The sequence below is a fragment of the Balaenoptera ricei genome, chromosome 11, assembly GCF_028023285.1.
Source record: "Balaenoptera ricei isolate mBalRic1 chromosome 11, mBalRic1.hap2, whole genome shotgun sequence".
NCBI lineage: Eukaryota > Metazoa > Chordata > Mammalia > Artiodactyla > Balaenopteridae > Balaenoptera > Balaenoptera ricei.
In genome coordinates, this window is record NC_082649.1 from 23,147,677 (window position 1) to 23,175,602 (window position 27,926).

At 52.6% G+C, this 27,926-nt stretch overlaps 1 protein-coding gene across 6 annotated transcripts; it reads right to left on the reverse strand.

Moving 5' to 3' along the window:
• On the reverse strand, nt 1-27,794 carry GABBR1 (gamma-aminobutyric acid type B receptor subunit 1). 6 transcript variants are annotated; one of them, XM_059938219.1, is made up of 23 exons: nt 27,694-27,794; nt 26,986-27,076; nt 26,097-26,300; nt 25,152-25,337; nt 23,733-23,753; nt 22,087-22,247; nt 18,584-18,718; nt 18,038-18,208; nt 16,879-16,980; nt 16,227-16,292; nt 15,592-15,783; nt 10,374-10,616; nt 9,686-9,749; nt 8,330-8,407; nt 6,824-6,974; nt 6,203-6,335; nt 4,764-4,880; nt 4,559-4,666; nt 4,045-4,138; nt 3,187-3,314; nt 2,483-2,611; nt 2,138-2,281; nt 1-1,457 (listed from the first exon to the last, which is right to left on the reverse strand). In XM_059938219.1, the coding sequence occupies exons 2-23, from the start codon at nt 27,074-27,076 to the stop codon at nt 1,284-1,286; spliced, it is 2,892 nt and encodes a 963-aa protein (XP_059794202.1). In that variant the 5' UTR covers nt 27,694-27,794; the 3' UTR covers nt 1-1,283. The 6 variants fall into 6 exon arrangements, with proteins under 6 accessions (XP_059794202.1, XP_059794203.1, XP_059794206.1 ...); XM_059938220.1 differs by lacking the exon at nt 27,694-27,794 and adding an exon at nt 27,527-27,591; XM_059938223.1 differs by lacking the exon at nt 25,152-25,337.
• Between the last annotated feature and the right edge of the window lie 132 nt (nt 27,795-27,926).

Below are 27,926 nucleotides of genomic sequence, written 5' to 3' on the forward strand. Positions count from 1 at the left end.
CTGAGTCACTCCGTTCACTGGTTTATTGAGATTTGGGGAGCTCCTTCCCCAAGAGACACCACAGTGCAAAAGGGACGCCACTTTCCGCCCCATAGGACCATCTTCCATCTCAACAGTCAGGAGTGCCTTCCTTTGGTCAGGATTCTCACTGAATATCCACTGGAAGCAGCTCCCCAAACCTGCCCCCATTTCTTCTCCTTTCTTTCCCCCAGAAAAACACAAAACCAAAGGGAACACTCTTGGGAGAGGATGATTGTGAGTGTGGACCGAGGGTGGTCCATGAGCACAAAGGAGAGGCTGGAGAGTGTGAGCAGAAACCAGGTGTGACACAGAGAGGATGTGGACAGCCACGCCAAACATGAACTGGGGAAAAGTGTGTAGCAGTGTGCAGGGTGGGTGCATATGACTCTGTTAGAAGAACAGAATGATTTTAAGGTGCAGAAAGAAGAGGGTACGCAAGGCACCATGAGGGCACACAGGGAAAGTGCACGGATAAGCTTGCATGTGTGCACATAGGGAAGACATGCTAGACAAATGGCACACGCCCACCCACACACGCCCTCACAAGGACACACCCATGACCATGAGAGGGGCACACACAGCCGTGAGGGAAGGGAATACAATGGAGCATATGCGGCCACAGGAAGGGTGGAGAAAGCGCATGTGAAACGCATGTGCACACAGGAGCCTGTGCAGTGGGAACGAGCAGGGGAGGGGAGGGTACGTGTGTGTCTGGCAGAGAGGAGGAGCATGTGAGCCTTGGCAAGAAGAATGAGTGCCCTGGAGAAGCAAAATTCGAGAGGAACAAAACTTGTGGATGTGTGGAGGGGCAAGTGGGTTGGAAGGCGATTAGGATGGTGAGAGAAATGGCCAGGCCCTGTTAGGGTAGAGGGAGCACTTTGGGGAGACCCCTGCTGGATGGGAGCAGAGCACAAAGGCAAGGGAGCTGTGGGGTTGCCGTGGCAACGAGACAGAGGAAAAGAAAAGGGTGTATGTAGTGAGGCCACTGAGGAGCCAGTGAGTGAGAAGCTTCAAGCCAGGTACAAACTAGATTATGAAGTAGAGATAGCAAATTATACGAACGAATGAGAGAGAACAGGGCCTGGCTCCGGGAGTACTGGAGACCCAGAAAACCCCGGGACTTGCAGAGGGGCAGGTATTTACAAGAGATGGGATGGAGTAGTGTTCTTCCCACCTGGGGTTGGTATCCCCTGCTTCCTCCCAACCGCCCTCCCCTTCTCCCTCTCCCTCCGCCTACTGGCCTGTCCCCGCTTACACCGCCCTCACTTGTAAAGCAAGTGGACTCGACTCCCATCACAGCTAAGCCGGTCGGGGGGTTCAGGGGGCCCCCTGGGCAGGGCCCCCGAGGGGTCTGGGGGTGTCGGAGGGTGACGCCGGGAGCGGAGCTGCTGCCGGGACTGGAGCTGATGGCGCAGTTCAGAGACGCGCTCCTCTTTCTGGAGGAAGAAAACAATTGGGCGAGTGGGAGACAGGAAGTCAGGAAGGGCTGGGGGAGGGAAAGAGAGGCAGAGGACAATGTGTGGGAGACGCAGGGGTAGACTGGCGGAAGGAAGTAATATGAGGCATGGGGGGAAGAGGGAGAGCCGAAAGAACACAGCGGGGCACCAGGTGAAGGAAAGAGATCAGGGAGACAAAGGGGCTGGGGGGAGGGGACACAGGTCCGTGCACACAGCTTCCAGTAACTCACGCACAGATTAGTGTCATCCCAGCTTGAGCACCCCCCAGCCTGACACTGCGCCGGCCCCTAGCTACAGCCAGGGGCGCAGTGGACACCCTGGGGACCTGCCCAGACCCCTCTCACTGGAGGGTACCCTCCCTCAGGCCCCACAGCCAGCCACCCCCAGCCCAGGGCCACCCCTTCGGCTCCTCCGCAGGTCAAGCCAACCGTGCAGTTCGTGTTCCAGAGCCGCCTCCACCTGCGATTTTACCTGAGGCCGGCTCCACCCTTTCCCCTTCCCTGTCCTCCTCTGCTCACTCCCTGGCCGCTTGTCTCCTGAGACCCTCCCTTGGTAAACCACAGGCTCCCAAAGGCTGATCTCAGGCTCTCTGCCTCCAGAAGCCGGACCTGAGACGTGGGCCTCCCCGACCCGCCACCAGCCCTGCCTTCACCGCACACCTCAGCGATGATCTTCTCCAGTTCACGGTTCTCCTTCTCCAACAGCCGGGACTTCTCCTCCTCGTTGTTGTTGGTCGAGGACCCCGTCTTCATGGTGTCCTGCGCCTCTGACTGCCACTCCCCTCGGGTGATCAGCCTGCGCATCTGGGGTGGGGGTTAGGGGCATGGATGGCCGAGCAGGGACTGTGTCAGTGCTTAGCTGACGGTGGCTTGCAGTTGAAAAGAACGAAAACAAGAGGGACAAGCTGGGCCCGAAACAAGGGATGAAGTGGGAGGAGGGGACATGCGACGAAGGCGTGGAGGGGACACGGGCTGGAGAGGGTGGGAGGACACCCAGAACCGCACCTTGGGCACGAAGAGCACAACCAGGGTGATATAGGAGGAGAAAACTATGGCGAGAGAGGCAAAGGCGAAGGCCGCATCCTGCTGGCTGGACAGGATCATGGTGACCGGAGCCGTGATGAGGCACAGGACCTGAGGGCAGAACATGTTTGGGGTCACAGATCTGCCGGCTCAGACGAGAGCGAGGTCTTCTTCCCCTGGGAGAGAGTCTATGGGGACAGGTTCCTGGGCAACTTTCCATTTGAAAAGGACCCAAAGTCAGGATCATCCTCAACTCTAGGTTGAGAAGAATGCCAAACAAACTGTTCCAACCCAGCTCCAGCTCTAGGTCAACCCCTCCCTCAAGGCAGGAGCTCCCAGGACCTCTATACACACATCAGAGTCCCCGAGAGCCAGTCCCTGGGCATCCCTGGCAGGAAATCTCGATTCAGATTCCAGCCTGTGAACCACAGACAAGTAACTTCACCTGTTTCTGCTTCCTCATCTATCTAGTGGGGATGCTAATATCCACTTCACTGGGTGGCCGTATGAAGATTAACGTGTGCTTTATAGACTGTAAAGTGCTTAACAAATCCGAGACATTAAAAAACGTTTGAAGACTTCCACCCAACTGACCCCACATCTGGCACCTGATTCATCCCAGGCCACTCCACCTGGGTTGCTATAGTCCGTCCCCAGGGTCGATGCCAGGGGTCCGGGGAGCTCACCGCCACATTGTAGATGGCCATGCCCACAGCCCGGTGGTCGTTGATCTTCTCGGTGGACACGCTCTTGGTCTCATAAGCAAGAAAGATACCCAGCAGCAGCAGGAGCCCCTTGTAGCCATAGAAAATGCCTAGGATGGCAGGAAAGGGTCACGCGGGCGACAAGACCTTCAGGCCGCACCCACTCCCCTCCTCTCTGTGGTCTTCACCTGCGGCTGCTCCTCTGATCACCCCACAAGGAAAAGGGGGGCTCCTCTCCAATCCACCCGTTCTGACCTAGCACACCCCTCCCCGTCTGCTGCCCCCACTGTCCATCCAACTCGCCCCAACCTCACTGCTTCCTCTTGGGACTAGGAGCCGAGTCGCACAGGACGATGATGGTCATGAGCAGCTGTCAGCCAACAAAGGCCTGGGCCCCGCACAGTGTCTCACTCCCTTATTCTCCAGGTGGGAAGACGGCTTTCCACGCTGAGCGTAGGTTTGCCATTTGTGCTCATAGGTCAGAGCGATGTTAAAAAGGCCAAAGGGGGCCTAACCCCTCACAGCCCCGGTCTTACTCCAGGGAGCTGACCAGACGGAGACGGTGTCAGGTCTGGAGATGAGGGTGAGGCATCATCACTGATCCCTCTGATGAATGCAAGCTCTGCCTCATCCCTGCATTAGACCTAAGCTCCTCACGCGAAAGACCAACTCTCCCCATTCTCAGAAAAGATGAGTGCAATGACAAACAGGAGGACACGCGCTCCGGGTGGACATGAGCTCTCTGCCTCTTTTTCCAAAGACACGTCTCCCTCCAAAGCTACTGTCCCTGCCCCGCCCCACCCCCTGCCGTAGTGGCGTCTTCCCCCACATCCCACACACCAAGCCACGTATTCATCTTCTTGGAGCTGCAGTGCTCCAGCTGGGGCAAAATAGACACGTCAATATCTTCCTTCGGTTCCTCCTTGGCAAAAGTCTAAGGGAGAGACAGGGCCACAGGAGAGATGGTTGCCATCCTCCCCTTCCCCCCTCTGCTCAATCCCTGACTCCCAACTCTGCCCCCTCTTTCTGATGAGATCCTCAATTCTGATGCCAGATCCCACTCTAGGTCCGGGAGCATTTGCCTAAACACCTTAAAAGTGCTTGTTCCCTCGCTTTCCATGATATCTGAAGTCTGCACGTCCTGCCAGCTCCCCACCACTTCCTTACTTCAGATGAATTCAGAGCCTCTGGTGGGGCTCCCTCCAGGAAGGAGGTAGAGCTGCTGAGATGCACTGGGCTGGAAAACACCTCCCACGAGCGGCTCTTCTCCTCAAGACCACAGGCAGCCCCGGAGGCCCTTCCACCAGTGAGCCCCCTCGGCCTCCTGACCACAGCGCCTTCTCCCAAGCGGTACCTCAATGGTCCGGTGCAAAGGGTCCACGATCTGCCAGATGGCGAGGGTGAGGACGTCCATGCCCACCAGCAGGCCCACCGTGGCATACAGCTTCCAGGGCTCCAGGGTCTGGGTGAACACACAGAGTACAGGCGTGTTGGGGTGGGGGGTCCTCCAAACCCCGAGAGCCAAGGCGCTAGGGGCCGAGGCATCGGAAGCAGCTCACCTTCCTCCACTCCTTCTTCTCCTCCTTCTTTGTGAAGACCGTGTGGACCCACCAGATCTTGGTGAACATGGAGCCGTAGCCCAGGCTAAAGCCCAGACCCAGGAGCCAGAGGCGGGCCTAGGAAAGGAGAGAGGGCAGGAAAGAACAGGGCGGGGCAACAGGTGGGACTGTGCCAGGATGGGGCAGGCTGTAGGAGGGGACAGATGACAAGGCAGGCAGGACGCAGCCAGTAGGGGGGCCGGGGGGGAGGGGAGCAGCGGGGTGGCGGCGAGTCTCCCTACCTTGCACAAATTCCTCCCATCCACCTTTGCTACTTTGCCACCTGGGTGATCGTGCTAAAAAACTCTGGGTTTTAGTCACTTCTGACTGTTCTCCAGTGCCTACAGGTTGCAGCCTGAACACCTCCAGATGTGGCAAGAGACCTTTCACAACACGGTCCCACCCAAATTCCCAGGCTCATCTCCCCCCAGGCCCTCACCTGCCCCATGCTCCAGCCCTGCTGAACTGCTCATTTGCTCGCCCTCACCCTTGAGCTACTCTCTTTTGTGTCTTTGCTACCCACAGGATGCTCCCGCTGCTCCTGGAGTAACCATCCTTTATTTCTCCAGCTGACAAAATCCCCTGCATCCTTCACTATTCAAATGCCGCTTTTTGTGAGGTCCGCCCAGCTACTCGGACAGTGAGCTGCTTTCTCTTTGCTCCCACAGCAGATACCTCTCATGTGTCACTGCAGCTAATTGTCTGCTCTCCCACTGCATTAGGTCTCACTGGGGACAGAGAGCCTCTGAGGAATTGTAGGTGTATGTGTGCGCAAATGCCATGTGCACGGATGCACGATCAGGACAGGCACAGGGCAGAGGAGAGAGAAGGAGTAAGGAGGGGCAGGGAAAAGGGTGGGTGTTTCCCACCAGCATAAGAGAGAACCAAACAAATATTGCTGCTGAAGCAGCCCCAGAACCTTCCACGTACCAGGAGTCCCACAAGGCCTCCTCCCTGTGTGAGAGCGGTCCCTTCCCCCAGCTCTCCTTGCTGTTGGTTCAGAGCCCCGCCTGCGTCCTTCCAAACCACAACTAAGGCTCCCACGGGAAGTCCCCAGTTCTTGTTCTCAGCCCCCCTGCCACGGACAGGCCACCATTGTCCAAGGGTTCTCTGCGCAGACCCCCTTCCTTCGCCTTCGATACCTTCCCCCTCCTCTCTGCAGGACATGCCATGGCAACCTTGGAACTGACAAGTGAGCTACAGAATGAAAACTTCTGGAGGCACAGAAAGAAGGCATGGAGCCAGACAGAGACCAGAGGGGCGATGTCAGGAGAAGGAACTGGGACAAGGGTCAGGGAAAGACAAGGAGAAGGACAGGCAGCGGACGGCGCATCACAGAAGGTGCTCCTGAGGGGCCGGGAGAGCCATGCTCGGCAAGGGACCTGCCACCCCCTCCTCACCTGGCAGACGAAGGGGAACTGGCTTCTCCCGATGTGGTAACCATCCAGCCCGAGGGGGAAGACGGCAGCTAACGCCAGAGAGCAGCCCACAGCAGTCAGATTATTCAGGTTGGGCTGTGAGTTCTGGATATAACTAGGGCAGAGGCAGAAGGGTGGGAGGGGGAGAAGAGCAGAATTACCCCTCCTCTCCAGGGAGGCTCAGCTCCCCAGACGCCCTACGAGGGCCTGACCCCAACCTCAGGGCCGGGGCAAAGGAAGGCAGGCTTGGAGCAGGCAGCGGAGCCTCGAGAGACAAAGCCAGCTGGGTCATGGCGGGGCTGCAGAGGGCTTCCTGCACGGGACCCCGCCATACACAATCTATTAGAGCCGCACACTGTGCTACCCGGTCCCAAAGGCTTTTTTTTTTCTTTTCCATTAGTTGCTTTGGAGCAAGGATGGGAGTTATAGCTGGTTTCTCCTTTTTTGTTCCCATTGGTCACTGGGAAAGCAATAATTCAGAGTGGAAACCTCAAGGATGCACTGCCTCAGAAGCCACACAGTTTCCTTCTCACTCCCTTCAAGCAAATGACTGTTATCTTGGAGAAGCAGAAAGGACAGGGAAATGTCAGAAGAGAAACTTACCGGACATGGGAGTTATAGATGTTAAAGGACAGACAGACAACAGCTAGGACAATGCCCAGGCTGGAGAGAACGGATACGGAGATAAAGAGTTTCTGTGACAGGAAGCGGAACGTCTTGATGACCAAGGTCTGGTCAGCTGGGGGGGACCCTCCTGCATGGCACAGGGGAGGGGGAGGGGAGGGGGACGAGAAAGGAGGGAGGACAAAGGGATGAAGGTGGGATGGGAGAAAGGGAAGAAGGACAAAGCTGCTGATGGGCACCCAGGTCTTAGCTCTGAGGACAGGAGGCCCTAACTGCCCTGAATAGGGGCCGCTGCAGGTCAAATGCTCTTTGATGCTGGGGCTCTTAGGAAACAATCAGAAATGAGACTAGAAGATGGGGCTAGAAGCTGAGCTGTATCATCGAAGTTGTAGAGTCTTTTTTTTTTCGTTACTGTTTGTTCTTTATGTTTTTCTGTCCTTCTTGCGGCAAAGGAAAATGGAGGGGAAAGAAGGGGATACTGAGAAATAAATTTTATGAGGTCTCTTACAACTCAAATCAAAAGCTGCAAAAGACAATCATAGAATCATGAAGCTAAAGGCCCTCAACGTACTGAGTCTGGCCTCCTAACCTCAGGAGGAATTTTAAAAAAAAAAAACTGATCCGTAATTTTACTGCTGGCAGGGTGATATTCCCAAAGGTGTTTTTCAGTTATTATTAAAGGGAAGCTCAAACTTGTCAAAGAGTTCACAGAAAGGAAAAAAAAAAGACTAATTTCAATTTGCTTAGCTTTTTTTAAAAAAAGCATAATTTAGGCCATGAAGCATTTATAGCAATACAGAACACTGTCCTAAATTCAAATTATAAAAAAAATTTCCAAACTCCACCAGTACTGAGAACTACTAGATTTCAGCTGGGCAGGGCAGATGGCAGCTGTCTTCCACGCTGTGTCTCCCCTCCCTCCTTAAGATGCCAAACCTTTGTTTGATCAATAGAGCCCTCCTTTCGCCCACCTCGAGTATCTTTCCCATTTCCTATCATTTAGCTCACCAAGCACACAAAGAATATAATTGCTTCCTTTTTCTCTTTAAAAAGCACATTTTAGCAGAAGACAATTCAATGAGGTTTTGCAGCCTCTCCTACAGTTTAAGAAACCATTTTCCTATCAAAGCTGAAGAGGCAACTCTAGGATTAAAGTAGCTGGTTTGGATACCTCAAGTCACCAGAACATCTGGGAAACCCAAATGGAGTTGCCATTTCCCACCCCCTGCCTCTAATCCCCAGTCATCCCAGCAATGTACTATTTTTAAGAGTGCACTGCTACCAACCGCCTATTCCCTCTCCAAATACACCAGTCTCCCCTACCCACGTCTTGGTGGTTTCATTCCCTTTCTCTGAACCCCAGGCCCTGGCCCATCTCCCGGCACATTTCAACCTAATGGCACCTACCACCCCACCCTCATTCAAACACCATTTTTCTGAATTGTTCAGAGGGGTTGAAGGAAAATATAAACAGGATCCACTTACCAATCCACTTATCCGTTTTGGACCAGGAAAGGTCATCCTTGGTGCTGTCATAATAGCCAATCTTCTTGTAGCTGCCACCTGGATGGACGATCATAGAGGGAGTGACCACAGGTAGGTGAAGAGCCGATCCCAGGCATTCTCAACCTCCCGCTTCCCTAAAGTAGTTCTCCATGGTCGTATCTGATTTTCCCTTCACCTGAGCCCCTGAAGGATACTTGGGAGGACCTGGGGGTCACTTGAATCAGCAATCTGACTTAAAAGCACTATAGGGTGGATTCCAAGGCAACGCAAACAAAGAAGAATATGTTATATGCTTAAAGCCCTTCAGTGAAGAAGGCTGTACAGTTTGTCTGCCGCCCATTCCACAGGCTCACACTTCAGCAAGATGTCTCTCACTGTGATTCTGGCTTCTAAACCTTTCAACGTGTTTCTGCTTATTCTCCCTCTCATGATAGACAGAATCACAGGATCTATTTTCCCAGAGGCTTTCATTTTAATTTTAGAAATTTCTCTTCCGTTGACTTGGCTTCTAATTCCTTAGACAAGTTGCATCTGCCTCTTAAAAAGCCACGAAGTGAAATTCAGTCACTCCTAAGATTTCTAGAGCTGCCCCAGTTACCATAACTCTCCCTTCTAAAGCCAATTCACACCCCTTTGACCATGACTGAAGTCTATTCCCTCTTGTCCTGGTTACAAAGAAGATCTGAGAGGGTGTGGGAGGTGGGGAGAAGGAAAGAAAGAAACTTTTCACAGGAGGCCAAGAAATGGTTCTTTTGGCCCTGCTCTAAGAGGCTGAGAGGGGGGTGGAGTTGAAAAACTAATTCAGAAGTTTTGCAAGTACGTGAAGTGTGCTAAGGTATAAGAAAATACCATCTAGAAAAGCCAAACTATACGTACTACAGAACAATTAGAAATAATTGTTTACAAATCAAGGGAATGCAATGGATTCCCTTTAAAAATAGCAGGTTTCCCAGATTCGGCTTTTCTTGAGTCCATGAGTGCGCCACTAACAATTTATGAACCCCTCCACTCAAGCCACCGAAGGGAAATCTTTCAAATCAAAATGGGGGCCACTGGGGAAGGAGAGTGGCTGTTTTCAATCTGCATGCACAACCACTGCAACTCAGAGAAACCCACCCATAGCTAAGCTTTTTATTATCATCGTTATTATTATTACTATTACTATTATTATTATTTAAAAGCTTGATGAAAACAATTAGGAGAGCGGGCAGGAGGTAGGGAGGCACCAAGGCAATCTTTTGATGTCTCCTCCTGGTGTTCTCCTCCCAGGCGGTGTCCTAGCCCAGCCCCAGCCTGGCCCCCGACCTCCGCGTTCCCTCACGCCCCTGTGCTCACCCTGCAGCTGCTCGATGAGCGTCCACGCCATCCGAGAGCCACTGGCATCAAACACCACATGGCCCTGAGGGGGAGAAACATGTGGAGGAAGGCAAAGCGATAAAAGCAAGAGCAAAAAAGAACATCAGGAACTCTTTGAATCCTTATGTTTTTGATGTAATCGAGCTTCTGAATGAATTCTATTTATGGCATTTGCCTGCATATAGGACATACCCCAGATGCCTATACCCTAGATTTTAGAAACATTATTCTTTTGAAAAGAAGCTTCACCCAGGAGATTTGAATGGGAAAAATCCCCAGGTAGAGCACCAGGGGACCTGGCTTCTGGCTGTGTGACCCGAGAAAGCCACCAAATCCCTCTGGACGCTGTTTTCCCCCACTTTAAAAGGAATAAGTAGATGATCTTTCAGGCTGTTTCCTCTTTTAAAATCCTATAATTTTCATCTGACTCATAAATATCGGGACTGAAGAGAAGTGAGGGGAGAGGTTGAAAGAAACGGAATATACCATTTCCCTTCTAGCCTTCTGTGGGGTTTTCTGGTTTGGGGGCTCCTACTTCCCTGGTCTGAGACCGATTATTGCAGAGAGGTAACTGAGAAAGACAGAATGCATGTCTCTAGGAGAAGGAGCTGGGAGGGGTCTCTCTGGATGGGAGGGCAGAGGCAAGTGAGGGGTTGCTGTAACTCACGGAAACACCCTCGAAGGACGAGGAGTTCATTGCCCGGTAGATTTGGTCTGTTATGGTCTGGTTGTTGTAGTTGAAGTCTTCCAGGCGCACCCCCGAACGGCCACCCCCTCCAGACGTCTTGTTCAGGGCCAATGCCAAGGCCCAGATGGCATCATAGGCCAGTGGTGCCTCCTGGAAGCCTCCCGTCTCCTCAGGGTGTCTTTTTAGTCGTTTGGTCAGTTTCTCCACAAACTCCTGGGACGTCTGGGGAGGGAAGAACAGGAGGAAAGGATTGGAGTGGGGGTGGGCTTCTGATTCTGCTCCGGCACTTTGACTTGAAAGGATGGTTTGTGTTCATGTTGTCAGATTGAGAGTATGTACATTGGACATCTTTAACTATACCCACGTGTCTGTCTTAGATCAGAAGCTACTAGACTAGAGCAAGAGTTAGCTGGGTTCGATGGCCTCAGTGTGCACAGCTGCTAGCTCAGAACTGCAAACAGAGAAGTTTAATAAATAGATGCTCTGCATAATGAACAGCAAAGGATAGAAAGCAGAGAGAGGGCAAAGCAAAGACCTGGCTGCGCCAGTGAAGAGTGGCAGCATTGGTGTTCTGTCAGCCTTCAGACTTTCCCAATAGAGCTGACGCAGGAACTAACAACTCCTCCAATTCTGAAAGAGCCCGGAAAAGGTGACACCACAGCCTTCCTCACTCTGTCAACCAGGAAGATTTTTCTTTAGCATGCTAACTTCCTGCCAGCCTCATGTGCTTTCAGTTCACTGTCTCTTGGAGGGTTTTCAGAAGACTTGGGGCTGCAGAAACACCCTTCACACATTTGAAGACAATTATTCAATCCCTATCCACACCCTTCCCAACCCTCCGTCTTTTTTTCCCAAGAAAGCTAAAAAGAATAATAGCTCCTTTAACTCTGTCATGAAATGGATCAAGAGACCTGAATTTCTATACCTGGCAGTAACATTGTTTAGCTAAATGACTGTAAGTAAATTGCTTCAGTTTTTGGAAATGTCTTCCATATAATGGGGAAAATCACTTCTGCCCTTCTTTATCTCCCAGAAACTGTACGAGGAAAGGTTCAGTGGCCACCTCTTGGCATGGCACAGGTAATACACGGGGGCACTACACAACTCTGTTTAGATTTGGAATTTATTAATATACAAACATACTTTAATGAAGGAATGAATAGATGAATGAAGAATAAATATAAATCTTTGTTCCTGGTGCCCTGCCCTCTTTTCCTTCTATTCAACTTTCTGGAGACATGGGGGAGTGGGAAATGCAAAGGATGGGCAGTGTGGTGCAGTGGAAGCAGCCTGGGCTTTGAAGACAGGCAGGCCTGGGCTCTACTCCCCTTGAGGACAGGACCAGGTCCCATTCTGCTCTTAAACCTCAGCATCCAGCACTATGCCCAGCCCATTCTGGACAAATAATAAGTGTCTATAGATTAGGGCAGTGAAAATGCTCTGTTTGGTGGATACATGTCATTATACATTTATCCAAACCCACCCAATGTACAACACCAAGTGAGCCCTCATGTAAGCAATGGACTTTGAGTGTCAATGATATATCACCGTAGGTTCATCAGCTATAACCACTCTGTTGGGGAAAGCTGATAAAGGGGGAAGCTATCAACGAGTGAAGCAGGGAGCATACAGGAAATCTCTGTACCTTCCTCTCAATTGTGCTGTAAACTTAACCTGCTTCCAAAAAATTGTCTTTAAGAAAAATGTCCATTGGATGGATAAATGGAAGGATGGCTTCTAACTAATCCACCTACCTGCTATATAATCTGAAACAAGTTATTAAACCTCACTATGTAGTTATTCAGCTTTAAAATGGGAATAACATTAACTACCTTGAAGAGTTATTATAAGGATGAAATAACAACATGTACAAAATGCTGGGTATAAAGTAAGTTACATTTTCTCTTTCAACTCCATCTTTGTTACTAATATTGAAACCTATAATTCCAGCTCAATATTTCAAGTCCTGAATCTCCAACTGTCTCTAAGGCATTTGTAACTATATAATCAATAACCTGAAATTAAAAGTATCTAAGAATAAGCTCTATTTTCCAACACTCCCCAGTATATAAGATTGAAACCTTAGAATCACCTTAGACTCTTTGAAATCTCCAAGTCCTCTTAATTCTTTTGTTGAAATGTTTCATTAATATCACCACTCCTTATACAGAATAATGTTAATCATAATAATAGCTAACATTTATATTGTCCTTACATATATCAACTTACTAAATTCTCAAATAATCCAATGAGGTAAATACTATTATATGCCCATTTTAGAAAGAGATAAGGAGACTAAGGCACAGAACAGTTTCACTTGCCTGAAGTTATACTGCTAGTACGTGGAAGAGCTGGGATTCAAACCCATTCAAAGTCCATACTCTTCCAACGACCCTACACTGTCACTGTAAGCTGAAATGTCTCTCTCCGAGAGCACCCGTTGACAGACAGCAGCTAGCCTGAGACTTTCTGAGTAATCCTTCAGCCTCCAAGTCCATCCGACCTTCAGTTCAAAGTAAACACTGCATCCGAAAATCACCCAGATGGGAAGAGAATCATCTGCTCTGCATGTTGCCGTCCCCTGCCCGGATCCTCATATTCTCTGCTGGCTCCAGGTCACCACCGCTAACACACTTGGCCACTGGGGGCACCACTGTCCCCACCCATGACTAAAATTACCAAAAAATCTCTCCCCTTTGGGTCAGCAAAGACGGTTGTAAATTTTCAAATGTAAATGTTACAAGGCGGCTTAAGGAAAACTGAACAACACAAATTCCCCAACCCATAGAAATTAGTGAAATGACCAAGTACAAATTTACGATCCTAAATTATTAACAGCCCTGTCTGGCTGTCTCCCTGTATGAGAATAGGTGCCCAACGGTGATCTAAAATGTGTATCCTGAGGTAGAGTTTTATTTTCTATCATACCCAGGTCTGACGGGACTTCTATCCCAATCAGAATCTACTGACAATCTTACCACCAGGTGTGCTGCCTTGTACCTGATCTCTAGTACAGCTCCAACCCAGAGCTACTTTTCTCCAAAACCACTCTAACCACTCTCCCATATCTGGCTCCTAAAAACTCTTTCTCTAAACCAGAGTTTCTGAATCTCTGCACTAGTGGCATTTTGAGCAGGATAATCTTGTTGTAGGGACGATCCTATGCATTGTAGGTTGATTAGAAGCATTCCTGGCCTATTCATTAGATACCAGTTGTGACAACCAAAATTGTCCCTAAACATTGCAACCTCTGATTGAAAACCACCACCCTAAGAGTCCCCAAAGTGTGTCCCCCAGACCAGTAGCATCTACATCCCCAGGGAGCCCATTGAAATGTGAAGTCCCAGTCCCCACCCCAGACCCACTGAATCAGAACTTCCAAGGGAAGAGCCCAGTTGTGGTTCTGACAGAGGCTAAAGTTTGAGAACTACTGATCTAAACATAAGGCCATCCTTAGAGAGTGAAGGCAACTCTGCTTCTTTTCTAAATCTCCTTGGCTCTGGGCCGTAGACTCGACCCTTGCTTCTTGGTCCACTTCTCTTGGTCCTATCTGATTCATCTACAACCTCTTCTCTAGTCAATTGTTAAGATGGCATCTACCCTCTAAAAAATCTTGGCCTCTTCACCTGGCATTTTAGGTTACTGAGCAGGCCTAGCAACAGCTCTAGACCTCAAAGGCAGACACCATCTTTCTCTAGAGATGAAGAGCCAGAAAGAGACCCTCCAACTCATCCTGTTCAAAAGCCCAGAAGTCGCCCTATACCCCCAACCAAATCCTTGTGTCCTACCAGGGGCTCCTCTAGTTCCCTGCTATGGGGCAGAAGCCACTATTGGCAGGTCCTGGGCTCAGGGTACCAACAAGCCTTTCTGGCTTTGATTGCCAGCTCCTCTACCTCCACAGGTTCTCAAGGACAACTCACTTCTCAGATCTACAGGGAAGTGATCTTGCAGAACTTTTCCATCTTATTTTTCAACCAAGATCCCTTGGAAATGTCCCAGGACAGTATCCATGATCAGAGTACCTGTGACAACTGACCTTTCCATCACAATCCACTGCAGAATAAACTTTCTGAATTTTATTTCTCCCTTGCTCAAAAACTGTCATCTGCTAAACAGTGTTAGCTGATAAAAGTACAAGCTTGTTAGTGAGACTTCAGGGTTTTCCATGGGAGGTGATAGAGCAGAGGGTTTGGAGTTAGAGTCAACTAGAATTCAATTCCAGCTTCACCACTCAGTAGCTGGTGACCTGCAATAAATCACTTAACCTCTCTGAGTCTCAATTTCCTGGTCTATAAAATGGAAATGAAAAGTCTACATCAGAGTATTGCAATGAGGATCACTGAAATCATGTATCTAAGCTCCTGGTTTACTACATAAAAGTGATTATTACTACAACTTTTAAAAAATAAGATATTAGGGTGGCTTTACAGTCATTCACTCGCCCCTAGCATGCTCTCCAAAGCAGGTATTCCAGACCAGGGGCTACACTTGGAATAATAAGCAGACACATAGGTTGCCCTATCAAGCTCACCCAAGATTCTCGTACTCGTCAAGATGCAGTGCAGAGCAAGAAAGGGGTCCCCCCGCCACACCACGCCCTACTCACTTGTGCCCCTCACCTGTAGGCTGATTCCCACATCAGAGAGTGTGTCTTTTAGCTCCAGGTCTGTCACTAACCAGCTATCTGGGGCTAACAGATTTCAAAATCCCTTCTACATCTAAAATTCTAAAAGAGAATCATTAAAAAAGCATCAGGAGCCAAGTTAATTGAGTATCAGTCAGGAGTGAATATTAAGCAACTCTAAAGTGCTCTGAAGTCACCAAGAAAATAAAACGAATTTTGGCCCAGGACCAGCGCTCCTGTAAAGGTGTGCTTGCAGATACAGCATCTATATTATCATTAACGCCTCTCCCTCATTTGACTTCTTGCCAACTGCTCCTTATTTCCATGGTAACAGCTCTGCAACTCATCAGGGGCCCACTGAACACACCACTCTCATATCTCTCTCTTCCCCGCCCAAGGAAGTCACAGCGGAGGCGGAATCCACAGGAAACATGATGCAAACAAGTTCAGGGTGGGCAGAGGTCCCTTGCCTTCCTAGACCTCCAAACTCCATACCTGTTCCCCTCACCTAAGAGACCCCTTCAGTCCCCTCCACCTGCCCAGGTGCCAGCTTCCAAGTCCTCACACACTCACCATGTTGGAAATGCTGCGGGTGTTGGCAGGGTTCAGCATGACAATCTCAGTGGTGATGTGGCCCTCCACCGCCTCGGTCATCTCGTCCACTGTGCAGTTGATGGACGGGTCATAGATCTTGAACCAATTGTCGGCATACCACCCAATGAGGAACCAGACGTACTTCTTCCCGAAGAGCCGCTCCTTGTATACCTGAATGCAGAGGAGGAGGAGGGCTGGGTCTTTGTTTTGTTTCTTTGTCTTATCTCACTTGACACTATGCAGCCTCTTCGGATTCAGAGAAGAGCAGAGAATTGAAACAAGAAATCTACAAGTCTGGGGGTAGCAGGGAAGGCTGGACTACTCCTCCTTCTAAGTGCCTCCCCAGCCTCTATTTTTAAGTGGTCTTTTCCAGCCAGACAGGAAAGATGGGATTCACAGGCTCTTCCAGAAACACAAAGCGATAGGAAAATAAGACCTGGAGAGAGTGTCACATGTGTGAGAAGACAAGATGTGGAGTCAGAGCCAACAGACAGGGATTTCGTATTAATCCTCACCTCCGATCATTTGTTCAGAGATGCAGAGGGGAGAGCCCAGGAGACACCCAAGGCAAAGAGCCCACCCAGTGCCCCTCCATCCTCAGATTCCAACTCCACCTCACAAAAAACTTTCCGGGCTTCGGTCTCATAGAAAAGTCCCACGATGATCCGGGCGTCTTGGCGCTACAGAATGGAGAGAGAACAGAGCTCCTGAGGGATGCCGGAAGGGACTAAGCCAAGCACTTTCACAGCTTTGATTTCCTGCCCTAAAGTGCTTAGTGCAGGGTTCTGTCAATGGGTAGTAGATAAATGTCAGCTAGAAGATGGAGCCAAACTTCCCCAGGAGACGCTACTGCCTCACAGAATCGAAATTATGTGACACGATGCAGGTGTTAGCTAAGGCTACAATGGTAATAAATTGCAATAGATTAATGTATCAAATCAACACATTGTACTTTTTTTTTTTTTTTTTTTTGGCCATGCAGGCATGTGGGATCTTGTGGGATCTTCGTTCCCCCACCAGGGATCAAAACCATGCCCCCTGCAGTGGAAGCACTTGAAGCGCAGAGTCTTAACCCCTGAACGTCCAGGGAAGTTCCAACACGTTGTACTTCTTAAACTTACACAATGTCATATGTCAATTATACCTCAATACCAAAAAACAAAAACAAAACAAAACCTGTCCCTGCCTGACTCTCCTTTCCAACCCACCGCTGTTTTCCCCACCCAGACCCTTGCAGGCTGGGTCCATCACCCCCTGCCATCCCACCTTAAGGTTTTTGACGGGCACAGCTGGATCTGAGAAGAAACTCTGACGGAAAGTAATCTCGATTCCAGCCTCCTTTACCCGTTCCTCCAGGTCATCCAGAGTCTTGGGTGGGGATGAGGAACAAATAGAAAAGACACAGGGTGCTCAAAGGAGTAAAGACTGGAGGTGGTACCGAGGGCTGCGTTCTCAGAGCAAAGGAAGAGCGGTTGTGAAGCTCCCTTCAACAGCCCCGTCCCCGGTGGGGAGAGTTCGAAGGAAAGCATCTGGAGCCTTAGGATGTAGCTTCCAGCTGGGAAGGTGCTTGGTGAGCCCCTCCTGAGGATCTGTGTCCAGGGAAGTCACCCCATCACCCCACTCCTACCTGACAGCAAAAATGGGGGAAAGGAAAAGAGAGGAACCAGAAAAGACGAGGCAGGGTCTAGTACAGGCAGGATGATGTCAACCTCAAGAGGCAAGTGGGCAGTCAGACAAAGGATCAGAGAATGTCCTGAGTCACTGAGAGAAGGTTGGCGGAGGATTAAAGAGCCACCAAACATGAGAGTGAATAGAGGACCCAAAGCACAGAATTACAGAGAGGGAGCAGACTGTCTTCTCTGGGTACAGAGCCAGGTATTTCCTTTCTTCCTCCACAAATCTCCCTCTTCCCCTCCACCTCTCCTTGCACGTCCGCATCTCGGAATCAATTACCAGACCATGTACATGCACGCATCTGTCTGCCTCTTTCTTCTCTCTTCTCTCCTTCTCCCTGCGTCCTCCCTCTCTGTTCCCTCTCTTCCCTTCACACACGCCCACCACCCCCCTGGAATGCCTCTGGAATCTACTACTTCCCTAGGTTCTTATCTCATATTCTCTCCCTTATCTTGCCTCAACTTTAGAGTGAACCTATTTTAATAGAACTGGGTCACTTGGAATCTCTCTGTCTGCGGGACAGAGCATCAAAGCAGGAAAAAAAAAAATCCTAAAACCAGAAAGTTGGAGAGGGTCCCGGAAACTCAACTTGTTCATTCCTTTGGCTACAGGAAGAACATGCACTTAACCCACTCGGAGCGTGTTCTCTTTTGATAAAGAATCAAGGTCTTTGCCCCGCAAATGAATCCCGTGTCACATCTCCCTGTGCTGGGGTTTGAGCAAAGGCTCCCTTCACCCTGTGCCTCCTCACCGAGGTGAAGACCTCAGTGGTCTGCTGGATGGTGGCGATCTTCTTCCAGCCCCACTTTTCGAAGAGTTTCACCCGGGTAGGATTGTGGAGTGTGGCTGACGGATGAGTTCGGAAGAACGTAGGAAAGCGTTGCCGGTTTGACAGGGCCGGTGAACTGGAGCCATAGGAAAGCTACGAGAGATGGGGACAGGATGATGTGTTCATGGCAGCCTCACTAAGAGCTGCCGAGAATTCCTTCAACCCTTCCCCGCCTCTGGGATTCTCTCTCTCACTCTATCCCAGCCTCCCTACCTCTGCCCAAGGAAAAGTGATTCTCAAAAGCCTCCTCCATCAGGGTGCCCTTTCACTGAGCTGACTTCCACTCCTTCTGATGGAGAGCAGGTCAGCTGCAGCCCTGGCAGGCCAGTGTTGCTAGGAGGCCAACTAGCTCAGGTCTGCAAAGGACTCTGTATCTCGGAAGTGGGTCCGCTGTGGTCCGCAATACACCCCCTCTGTAGTACAGCCCAGGCGACAGCCCCACCTTCTGGCCCCCAGGGCCTTGCTTACCACGATGAGGTTCCACATCCTGGCAGCCTCAGCCACGAGCGTGGACACGGAGCTGCAGCCAGGCATGAGGATGATCTTGATAGGGTCATTGTAGAGCAGCTCGTACAGGTACTTGGTGGCTTGGCCTGGGTCACACTGAACGAGGAGGGAGGGGATGAGGGGAAGCTCCCCCAGGGCTCCTCCCCTCCCTGTAACACCTACTCTTTTCTTTTCCCCCAACAACCTAGTTACTTCCCCCACTACCCATCCCTCTGCTGAAACCCTTTTGTCATTATCACCATTTCTTCTCCTTCCTGAGTCTCCTTTCCCCTCATTTGTGAAACACCCTTCTCTGTCTTCCACCTGGCGCCTTACCCACACCCTCTCCTGCACACCCCCCATCAGTATGTATGCAAACACTGCCTTCCCTCCTTTCAGCGCATCCTCAGACATCCCCTAGCCCACCTTCGCTCCATCACCCCGCCCCCTTTCCCCAGGTTTCTATGCTCCAAACATCTGTGAGTAGAAAAAAGTCTGCAGGAATATGAATAAATTTTTCCTCAAGTCCCCAGACAGCCTCCTTAAAGCCATATTATGAAGAGTCCCCCCTCACCTCTGCAAACTCCCTCTCCCACCTACTATTTTTTCTCCCTCTTCTTTTATCAGGGCTAGAGATAAATAAACAGGAGAGAACAGGGACAAGACCACCAGGGGGTCCTGGCTCAGCCGGATCCATGTCCTCCTGCTGGGCTCTGACATTTGACGGGTGCATTGGGAAAAAAAGACATTCAGGGATGAAAGGGGGTGGGGAGAAACAAGGATGAGGGAAGAGCTGGGGAGAATAAATAGAATGGGATGCTCAAGAAACCAGATGCTTTTAGGGGTGCCTGAAAGAGAAGAATGGAGCTGGGAAAGCAAACAATGCAGAGAGCTTGAGAGGAAGGCGCGAGGGGAGGAGGGGAAGTGGGGGGAGGAAGAGCCAGCCACGGGGCTCCCACTGCCTGTTCCCCTCCTGCTGAAATATGACATTTCAGAAGCTGCTGGAGCCCCAAACGAAGTGGGGAAGAAATGGAAGCCAGTGGGGAGCCAGGGCAGAGGGGACAGACAGGAGACAGAGGGGACTGGGGAGGGTGATATGGGGGTGGGGGGGCAAGCAGAAGGAAATAAAGAAGGCCCCCTAGTGCCTGCTCGCTTCCCACTGAGGCCTGACATTTGGGACACGGTGGGAAGTTGGAGAAGGGGGAGCCAGGGGAGGCTGGCCCAAAGAACCAGCTCCCTGCTGCCCGCCCACCCACACCCCTGCTAAGGGCAGTGCTCAGTGTCTGCTCAACTGCGTGTTTGGAAGGTTCTGCATCCCTCCCACTTGGGCATCTTTGTGTATCTTTACCATTCTCACGTCCCACCTTCCCGCATCTATCACTCCAGATCCTGCCCCCAGCTTCTCCCAAGTGCCCTCTGTGGCCCTCTTTCTTGTCTGAAGAGAAGGTTAATAGGAACAATGAAGACAGATAAGAACACATAAGATACAGGCAAACAGGGCAATGTACGCTACTCCAGTGTCTCTCCTTCTGTTTCCTCATTCCTTCCCGACCTTCTCTTACACCCCTTTCCCCTTCCACGCCCTATTCATCACTGCACATCCCTTGGGCCGCGTGATTCTCACCCCCTCTCCAATAGACTTCCTCCGCTGCTCTCGCAAGGAGCAAGGATCCGGATTTGCAGGCAGGAAACGACACTTTCCAGTTTGTCTGCCTTTCCATCTCCCCCTCGCTGCCTCTGCTATTTTCTCTTCCAGCCCCCCTTCTCTTGGGTCCTCATCTGCTCCCCAACACCTCCAGGGAATCACCTGTCATGGTGCATGAGTTTGAGCTCACACCCAGGGCTCCCCTAGCTCCCTTCAATCCCCTATTCTAAAGCCTGCACATATCCCTCCCTGTCCCTCTCCCCATACTCCCCACCCCCACCCCCATAGCCAGCTACCTCTCTTGCTCTCCTAAGCTTGACTCCTCCATGGGATCTGACCCTCTTTCTCTTCCTGCCTCTCCTACCCTAACTAATTCTTTTCCTGTGCCCTGCGGCCCTTCCTATAGGCATCCTGGGGTTAGCTTCATGGGATTTTGATTGGAAAAAGTGCACATCCTTGGGACTCATCCCTGACCAAGGATTTAGAATCTGTATTTTTAACAAACTCCTCTGGGGATTCTTAGGTACACTGAAGTTTGAGAATCACTGTAAAAGCATCAGAAGGGATTCAAAGTTCCCTAAGAGTCCTTGTGCGCTCTTCTCCCCAAGCACCCTATCTTCAACCCCGCTTCTGCCCCCTCCTTCCTCACATACCTGTATCTAGGTGTAGATTGCTGTTCTAAAGAACGAATATAAATCCTCAGTCCACCCCAGGTGTTAGATCACCAAGTGCTCCCCTCTGTACTCTTTCACTCTCCCCCAACCCCTTAAGTCTCTGGGGCCTCCTATGAGAGAAGATAGATTTGAGGTCCCAAATCACCTTCCTTCCTTGTGCCACATCCTTCCCCCATACTCCCAATCATTCATGTAGGGGACAGGGGTGGGAAAGGAATCCTGCAGGACTATCCCCTACTACCCCAAATTTTCTTACTTTCCCCCCTCTCCCTCTTCCCCACCCCCCTAACCCTACATCCCATTTCCCTTCTCACATCTCAGAGGCTACAGTGCTGCAGGGAAGACACTTAGGAGCCGAGTTCCACACGATGCCCCAGGGTCTCTCGCTGTCCCCAGCCCTCCTCCTGGTCCCCTTCCCCACTGCCATTCTTTCCTGTTCTCTTTCTCTTCCTTGAGTCCTGACTCTTCACCATCCCCATGCTCTGCGGGGGCTCCTGTGTGGACCTCTAATCCCATCATTTTCCTAGTGCCTCTGCCCATTCCTTGACCATTAGCCTTCCCCAACCACAATATGCCATGTAGTCTCACAATCCAGGAATCTGCGACAGGGTTGGGGATGAAGGGATGAGAAAGAGTCAGGTAGGGACCACAGCTACCCTGCTGTTTGTTGTGCTAAATAAACTAGAGCGCTCAAGTCCATCCGAATTTTGCTCATTGGGTCCCTATTCCTTCCAGCTCCAACCTGCTGCCAAGATTTACCTTGTTACCATGGTAAATGTAAACCCCAGATCCAGCTCCCGCCTCATTCCTTCCATCCCCCAACCCATCCCAGGGTTAGTTTACTCCCTGGAGGAACTGGATCAGCTTGTACCCTAAACCCATCCCCAGTTTCTCCAACCACCCCCCACCCCGACACTTCCAAGGGTCTCCAGGAGCAGAAGGGTCAGCCTTGCAGCGTGATTAACCACCTTGAACCCCTAGACCCTCATCTTGAACCTCCAGCCCTTGAGACTCTCCCCGAGCCCGCACACCCCCAGCCTGTCTCTTGCTGGTCACCCGTGGGAGGGGTCAGCCTGCCAGTCCCAGAAGCGACTCACACTAAGGTACATGCAGCCGGCCGCCTGCCCCCGCCCTCGCCTCCCACCCACTCCCGTGTCCGGGGCTACCTTGCTGTCGTGGTGGATGAGCTTGAGCTCATAGTCCGGCAGGATGTCCCTGCGGCTATTCACGTCCTCCAGCGCCATCTCCACCGCGGGCTGGCAGGCCTGGCCCCCCGGCCAGCCCCCGCTCATGGGAAACAGCGCCCCGATGTACACCGCGCGCCGTTCTGAGGAGGGGTGCGGGGGGACCCGCGGGTGAGGCCGCGGGAGATGAGGGGAGTGGGAGGCCCACACCGGAGCCACCCCCGCCGCCATCACCACCAGGAGCGGCAGTGGCCACCCCAGCCGGGGAGAGCGGACCCCCGGACCCATGGCAGGGGGCGGGGGTAGCTGCTGGGGGAGGAGGAGGAGCTCAGGGGGGACACTTCTCCCGGGGAGGGCTGCTGAGGGGATGTTGGGGAAGCGCCTCCATCCCTGGTTTTGTGCGGAGGAGGGGGAGAGGGCCTCGGGGAAGCAGGGGAGGTGGGCTTCGTACGGCCCCCACGGCTCTAGCTCCCGCCACCGCCACCGCCACCGCCACCGCCACCGCGGACTCTCCTCGCGGACTGACTGACCGACCGAGGGGAGGAGGAGGGAGATGCGGGGCTGGGAGGGGGCTCTGACGTCAAGGGCGGCGCGCGGCAGCCGGGGTGGGGGGGGGCAGAGTTAGGGAGGGAGGAAGCGGGCGGGGATGCAGGCGAGCGCCGCTGTGGGAACCACAGTGTGAGAGGAGGGGAGGAGAGCGAGGATGCGACCCCTAGGGTGAAAGAGATGGACGAGGAAGGGAAGGATCCCACCTAAGGGAACACGAGTGGAGGAGGAACGAGGCGAAGGGGCGTGCCGGGGGGGGCGGGGGGGGGGGCCGCGGGAGGCTGAAGCTGTGAGGAGCGAGCGATGGGGGAGGGGAGGACGAGAGTGGGACGCGAGAGAAAAGGGGCTGGCGCCTAAGCGTCCTAATGCGGGTGTGAATAGATGGGGTGAAGGACTGAGGGTGGTGAGGGAGAGGGCGATGGGAACGGTTTTGGAGAGAGAGGGAGAGCTGGGTGGGGAAGAGGGAGGGCTGGGGTACAGGGGGAGGTGATGGGGGTAGAGGAAGGGAACACGGGGCTCGGTGGACAGAGGCTGAGAAAGGGTGGTGGAAGAAGGAACTGAGGTAAAAGAGAAGGGGAAGGGCGTAGGGAAGGAAAGGATGTGGGGAGGAGCTGAAGGAGGGAGAGTGAGGCCTGGCAATGGGTGGGATGGGTGGGCCAGGCTGATGGAGTCAGCAGGTGAAATCCTAGGAAGGGGGCAGGCAGGGAAAGGTTCCAGAGAGGGTCGGAAGGAACCCCACAGGGGAGGACGAGGTGGAAGCTCCGGGTCTCCCAGCACTCTGCCGCCCCCTGCTGGGGCTCTGCCATTTGGCAGAAGCGGAGTCTGGGAGGAGGCGGAGCCGAGGGGCGTGCAGCCAAGCGGGGAGATGGGAGGGACCGCAGCCTCGCAGAAATCCGGGACTGGAGGCTGGAAACAGGTAGGGAAAGAAAGGGCCAGCCGCGTACTGGGGTGGGTGGCGGAAGGTGGGGGAGGAATGGGAAGGATGAGAACTCATAGCCTAGGGGCAGAATCCCTGGGGGTGGAGGGTGAAGAGTGAAGGGTAAGGGGATTGCAGCGCACGCGACGAGGGTTTCTGATCTCACCTGAGTGTGGCGTTCGATTCACTGGCAGCAGGAAAGACGGGGATCAGAGAGGAGTTACCAGTGGTGCCCAGCTTCCCAGGCCTGATCCCCAGCCCCCTCCCACACCTGTCCATGCCGAAGAAGACCGGGGCGGGGGGTGGGGGGGGAGCAGAAGCCTGCGTTTCTGAGGGGAGGGTGTCTGGGGATAAGAGCAAGGTGGGGCTGTGGGTCAGGACTTGTTGGTTTTCTTCTTTTATTTCTCATAGGACAACAGAATTTGAGACAGGAGTGCCAACAGCTAAAACATGGGCAGATCCTGGTTTTGTGGAGCCTAAATATTATAAAATTTGGGGGTCTCTCTTTAAGAGAAAAAAATTACAAATGCAATTGATTTGAAACTATTGCTGTTAAAATATCTTACTTTTGCAATTTTTACAAAAACCTATGACCACGTGAACACATTATTAGAACCCTCTATGTTATTCGAGCACAAGAAGAGGCCTGTGTAAGTGAGGAACCCTGGAGCTTAAAGTTCATTAGCTTCATAGTAAATCCACCCCTGGCTGGGAGTCCCACTTTCCAGAATGGAATGGTAAACTACAGAATGGTAAGCAGAATAATTAAGTGAGGAGAGCCAGGTCCAAGGATCTTGAAAGGTAGAGGGTCTACAAAGGTAGAGGAAGCATGAAGTACGCCTGCATCCCAGGAGAGAAGACTGCAGAGGAAGAATCTGGGTGCCCAGGAAAAGGGGAAGTTTGCAGAACTAGATGGAAAAAAAAGGGGGTGGTGGACACAAGACGGATTCCCTTGGGGAATGATGGAGGTTGTCCAGGAGGTATAGAAAAGGACTGTCCTCTTCCCACCCCATCCCTGGGTTGTCCTTAATACTCTGACAATTCTGCCCCCACTTTTAAGTCTTTTAAATTTTTACCCTGATAATTTTCCACCCCGGACAGTCTTTTCAATCTTATCGATTTTTCTAAATATGATATATGATTTATTGCTGAGTCTTTACAATAATTCAGGTATATAATGAAGGGAGAAGGATCAATTCTAGAAGAAGGTTACGCATAGAAAGTTCTAAGTTTCGAGAAAGGAACTGAGGCTGGGGAAAATTGGAGTAGTTAAACCTTAAGAAGGGTGATGGAGGGAGAGATTCACAGGAAAGGAGAAAATGTGAGACCCAAGGATTAGGAGCATGGGGAAGATATTAAAAAAGAGAAAAGCAAAGGAAGGAAGCCCCCAGCATAGATAAAGTGCACACGGGGGACTGCAGCAGGAAGTTTGAGGCAGGTGGATGGAGGAAAGTGTTAAGCATTCACCTCTGCCTCCGCATGCCCCCCATTTTGTATAGCACCCTGTTTTTCCCCACTTCCCACCCCACTCCCATCCTCTGACAAGCGTCCTCATCTGCTGCATGCAGGCAGCTGTTCCCCTCACCCTGGCAGTGGGGCTTGGGGGTGCTCCACTGGCCCTGACTACAGATGCTCCGGGAGCTGCCCACCAGATGGAAGTCGGAGTCACACCGGAAATCCACCCGGGCTCCGTCCAGAGCTGGGAGGTCCCCACCCGTCAGGAAAACCTTCCCATTTTCCAGGGTCAAATAAGACTTGGAGCAGATTCGGACTGTGGAGACAGGAAAATAGAAACAGGCGAGTTGGAGAAGACTCCTTCCCCTTAGGGAGCAGGGAGGGGGCTCAGATTTGAGTTTGGGTCCACAAGCATCCTACTCTTCAGGAAATCAGGTGTTAAAAGGATTAGCTTCTCTAGCTGCCACTCCTCCCTTAACCCTGTAAGCATCCACACATTCCAAAAAAAAAGAAAAGAAAAAGAAAAAGCATTTCCATCCTAGGAACCCAAGATGGAGCTATAAGCACATAAAATGGGACCTCTTCAAAGTCAGCTACAGTGGGTGGTTCTTTGGCTTTGAAATGTGTGGATGTATGTAACTTTAGATGCACAATCAGATTTGCCTTATTATAGTTGGCTTATACTCATGATAAACTGGGTTTTAGTTTGGGGGTATATGGTCTCTCCCTTGGAGACAAGTATTCGAAAATGTGATGAAATCATTTTAGAATGTTTTTGCATAATCTGCCACTAATAATCCTCAAAGAGACTAACTCACAAGATGAATAACCAAGTTATTTTCTCAAATGGGCACTGGCCTAATGAAGGGAGGATGAAATGAAATGTGCAGGCTGTTAACTTTGCTGCCTGCAATTGCACACAGCAAAGCCCCTCTTACATAGTAGTCGTTCAAAAATGTACTTGTGAATTTAGTTACACTGGATTTAAAGTGCTGACCTGCAAGCAATGATGCTAAGTTTGAGACAGGAAGAAGAATTGGCTTGAAGAGGAGAGGGGCTTTGAGAGGCTACTCACCACAGCGGCTGGGTGTGTCCATATCTGTCCAGGAGCCGTTGGCCAGGCACTTGCGGACCTTGGGCCCCACGACCTCGCGCTCCCCCCGGCACACATACTCAATCTCATAGTCCACGGGCAGGAAGTTGATAGCCTTCACCTGGTCTCGAGTCAGGCCCCTGTACCTGATGCCGCCTTCCCAGGGCGGGTGTATGATCTGGCAACCTGAGGGGTGAGTCCAGAGGCAGGCGGAAAGAGAGGGATGGTGGGGAAAAAAGGAAAAGGCAGAGTCAGCAGCGGGAGGCAGGGGAGGGTAGGGCGTGGCCAACGGGCAGGTGGAGGACAAAGGGGATGGGATGAGGTGCGAAAGGGTGAGAGTGGGGAGGGGTACAGACCCTGGGCTGAAGGACACAGCGGAATGAGCCAGGGTCAAGGAGCTCACAAGTGGGAAGGGAAGGGTGCTGGTTGGGGTAATGGAGAAAAGTAAGAAATCGTGAAAGGGTATGCTATGCGAGTGAGTTTGGTAAGAAAGGCTAAAGGAGAATCTGAGTTGAATTAGGATGAGAGGAGGGGTGGGGGGTCTTACAAGGCCACCTGGGCAGCAAGGTGGGACCAAGGAAAAGGCGGAATGGAGGTAGCAATGGGGGGGGGGGCCCAGGAAGAGGGGCGGGGTTGAGGGAATAATGCGGGGTCACAGAAAGGGGGCCTAGTGTGGTACCGGGGGCCAGAGAAACGGGTGCTGGGTAATAATGTGGGGTGATGGAAAAGAGGTCAGGAGTAGTAAAGTGGGGCCGAGCAGACGGGGCTGCCAGGCCGGGATGCTACGTAGGGCCGACGGGATAGTAGAGGGGATGCGAGGAAAGGGGGAGTGTAGTGGAGGGGTGCCCGAGGTCGCCGGAGAAGGGTGCACCTTCCGAGGTGGCGTTGGGGGTCTGCGCCCCGCCCGCGCCCGGGGGGCGGAGGAAGAGTGGCGCCAGCGGCAGCAGCAGCAGCAGCAGCATCTGAGTGAGAGGCGGCCGTGAGGACCGGACCGAGCCCCGCCGGCGCTGGCCCGGACCCGGGAGGCGGCCCGGCCTCCCTCCGGTCGCCTCCCGGACTCCGACCCGGCTCAGCCCGGGGATCCGAAAAGCGCCCCGTGGAGGAGGCGGGGGCGGAGCCCGGCGCGGGGTGGGGGGAGAGGAGGAGAGAGAGCCTGTCCCCACCCTCCTCCTGCCTCCCTCGGCCCCCCCCCACCCTCCCGGGACTCCACCTCTCACCACCTCCTCTCCCCCGGCCCCCGCGGTTCGCCGGAGCCCGGCTTCCCCACGCTCCCCGGATCGGCAGCCTCGCCGCTCCCGGTTCCTTCCCCGCCGCTCCTCTTCTCCCGCGGCCCCGCGGCCCCCCGACCCCCGGCTCGGCCCTCCCCGCGCGCCCCTCTCCAAGCACTGCCTCCCCCGGGCCCTGGCTCTTACCTCGGCGCGCCGGCCCAGCTCCCCGGCTCTCCCGGGCCTCAAGGCCCCAGGCCCCGCCGCTCCTCCCCGCTCCCCCCTCCTCTCTCTTCCACCTTCCCCCTCCTCCCGACCCTCCTCCCCGCGAATCCGGGCTCCTCGCCGGCCAGGGTCTCTCCCTCCTCTCTCACCTCCCCCAAACCCCACCCCCGTCTCTCCTTCCCCGGGGCGGCGGCGGCCGCGGGAGCGGGGAGCCGGGAGGGAAGGAGGCGGCGCCGGGGACCGGGGAAAGCTCCCGGGCGGAGGGAAGAAGGAGGGTGCGGGAGGAGACAGGGCGGGGGGAGACCGGGGAGAGGGCACCTCCCACAACCCGAGCCCCGGGAGCCGCCCGGATCCCGGCCCCGCCCTGGACCGCCCACAGCGC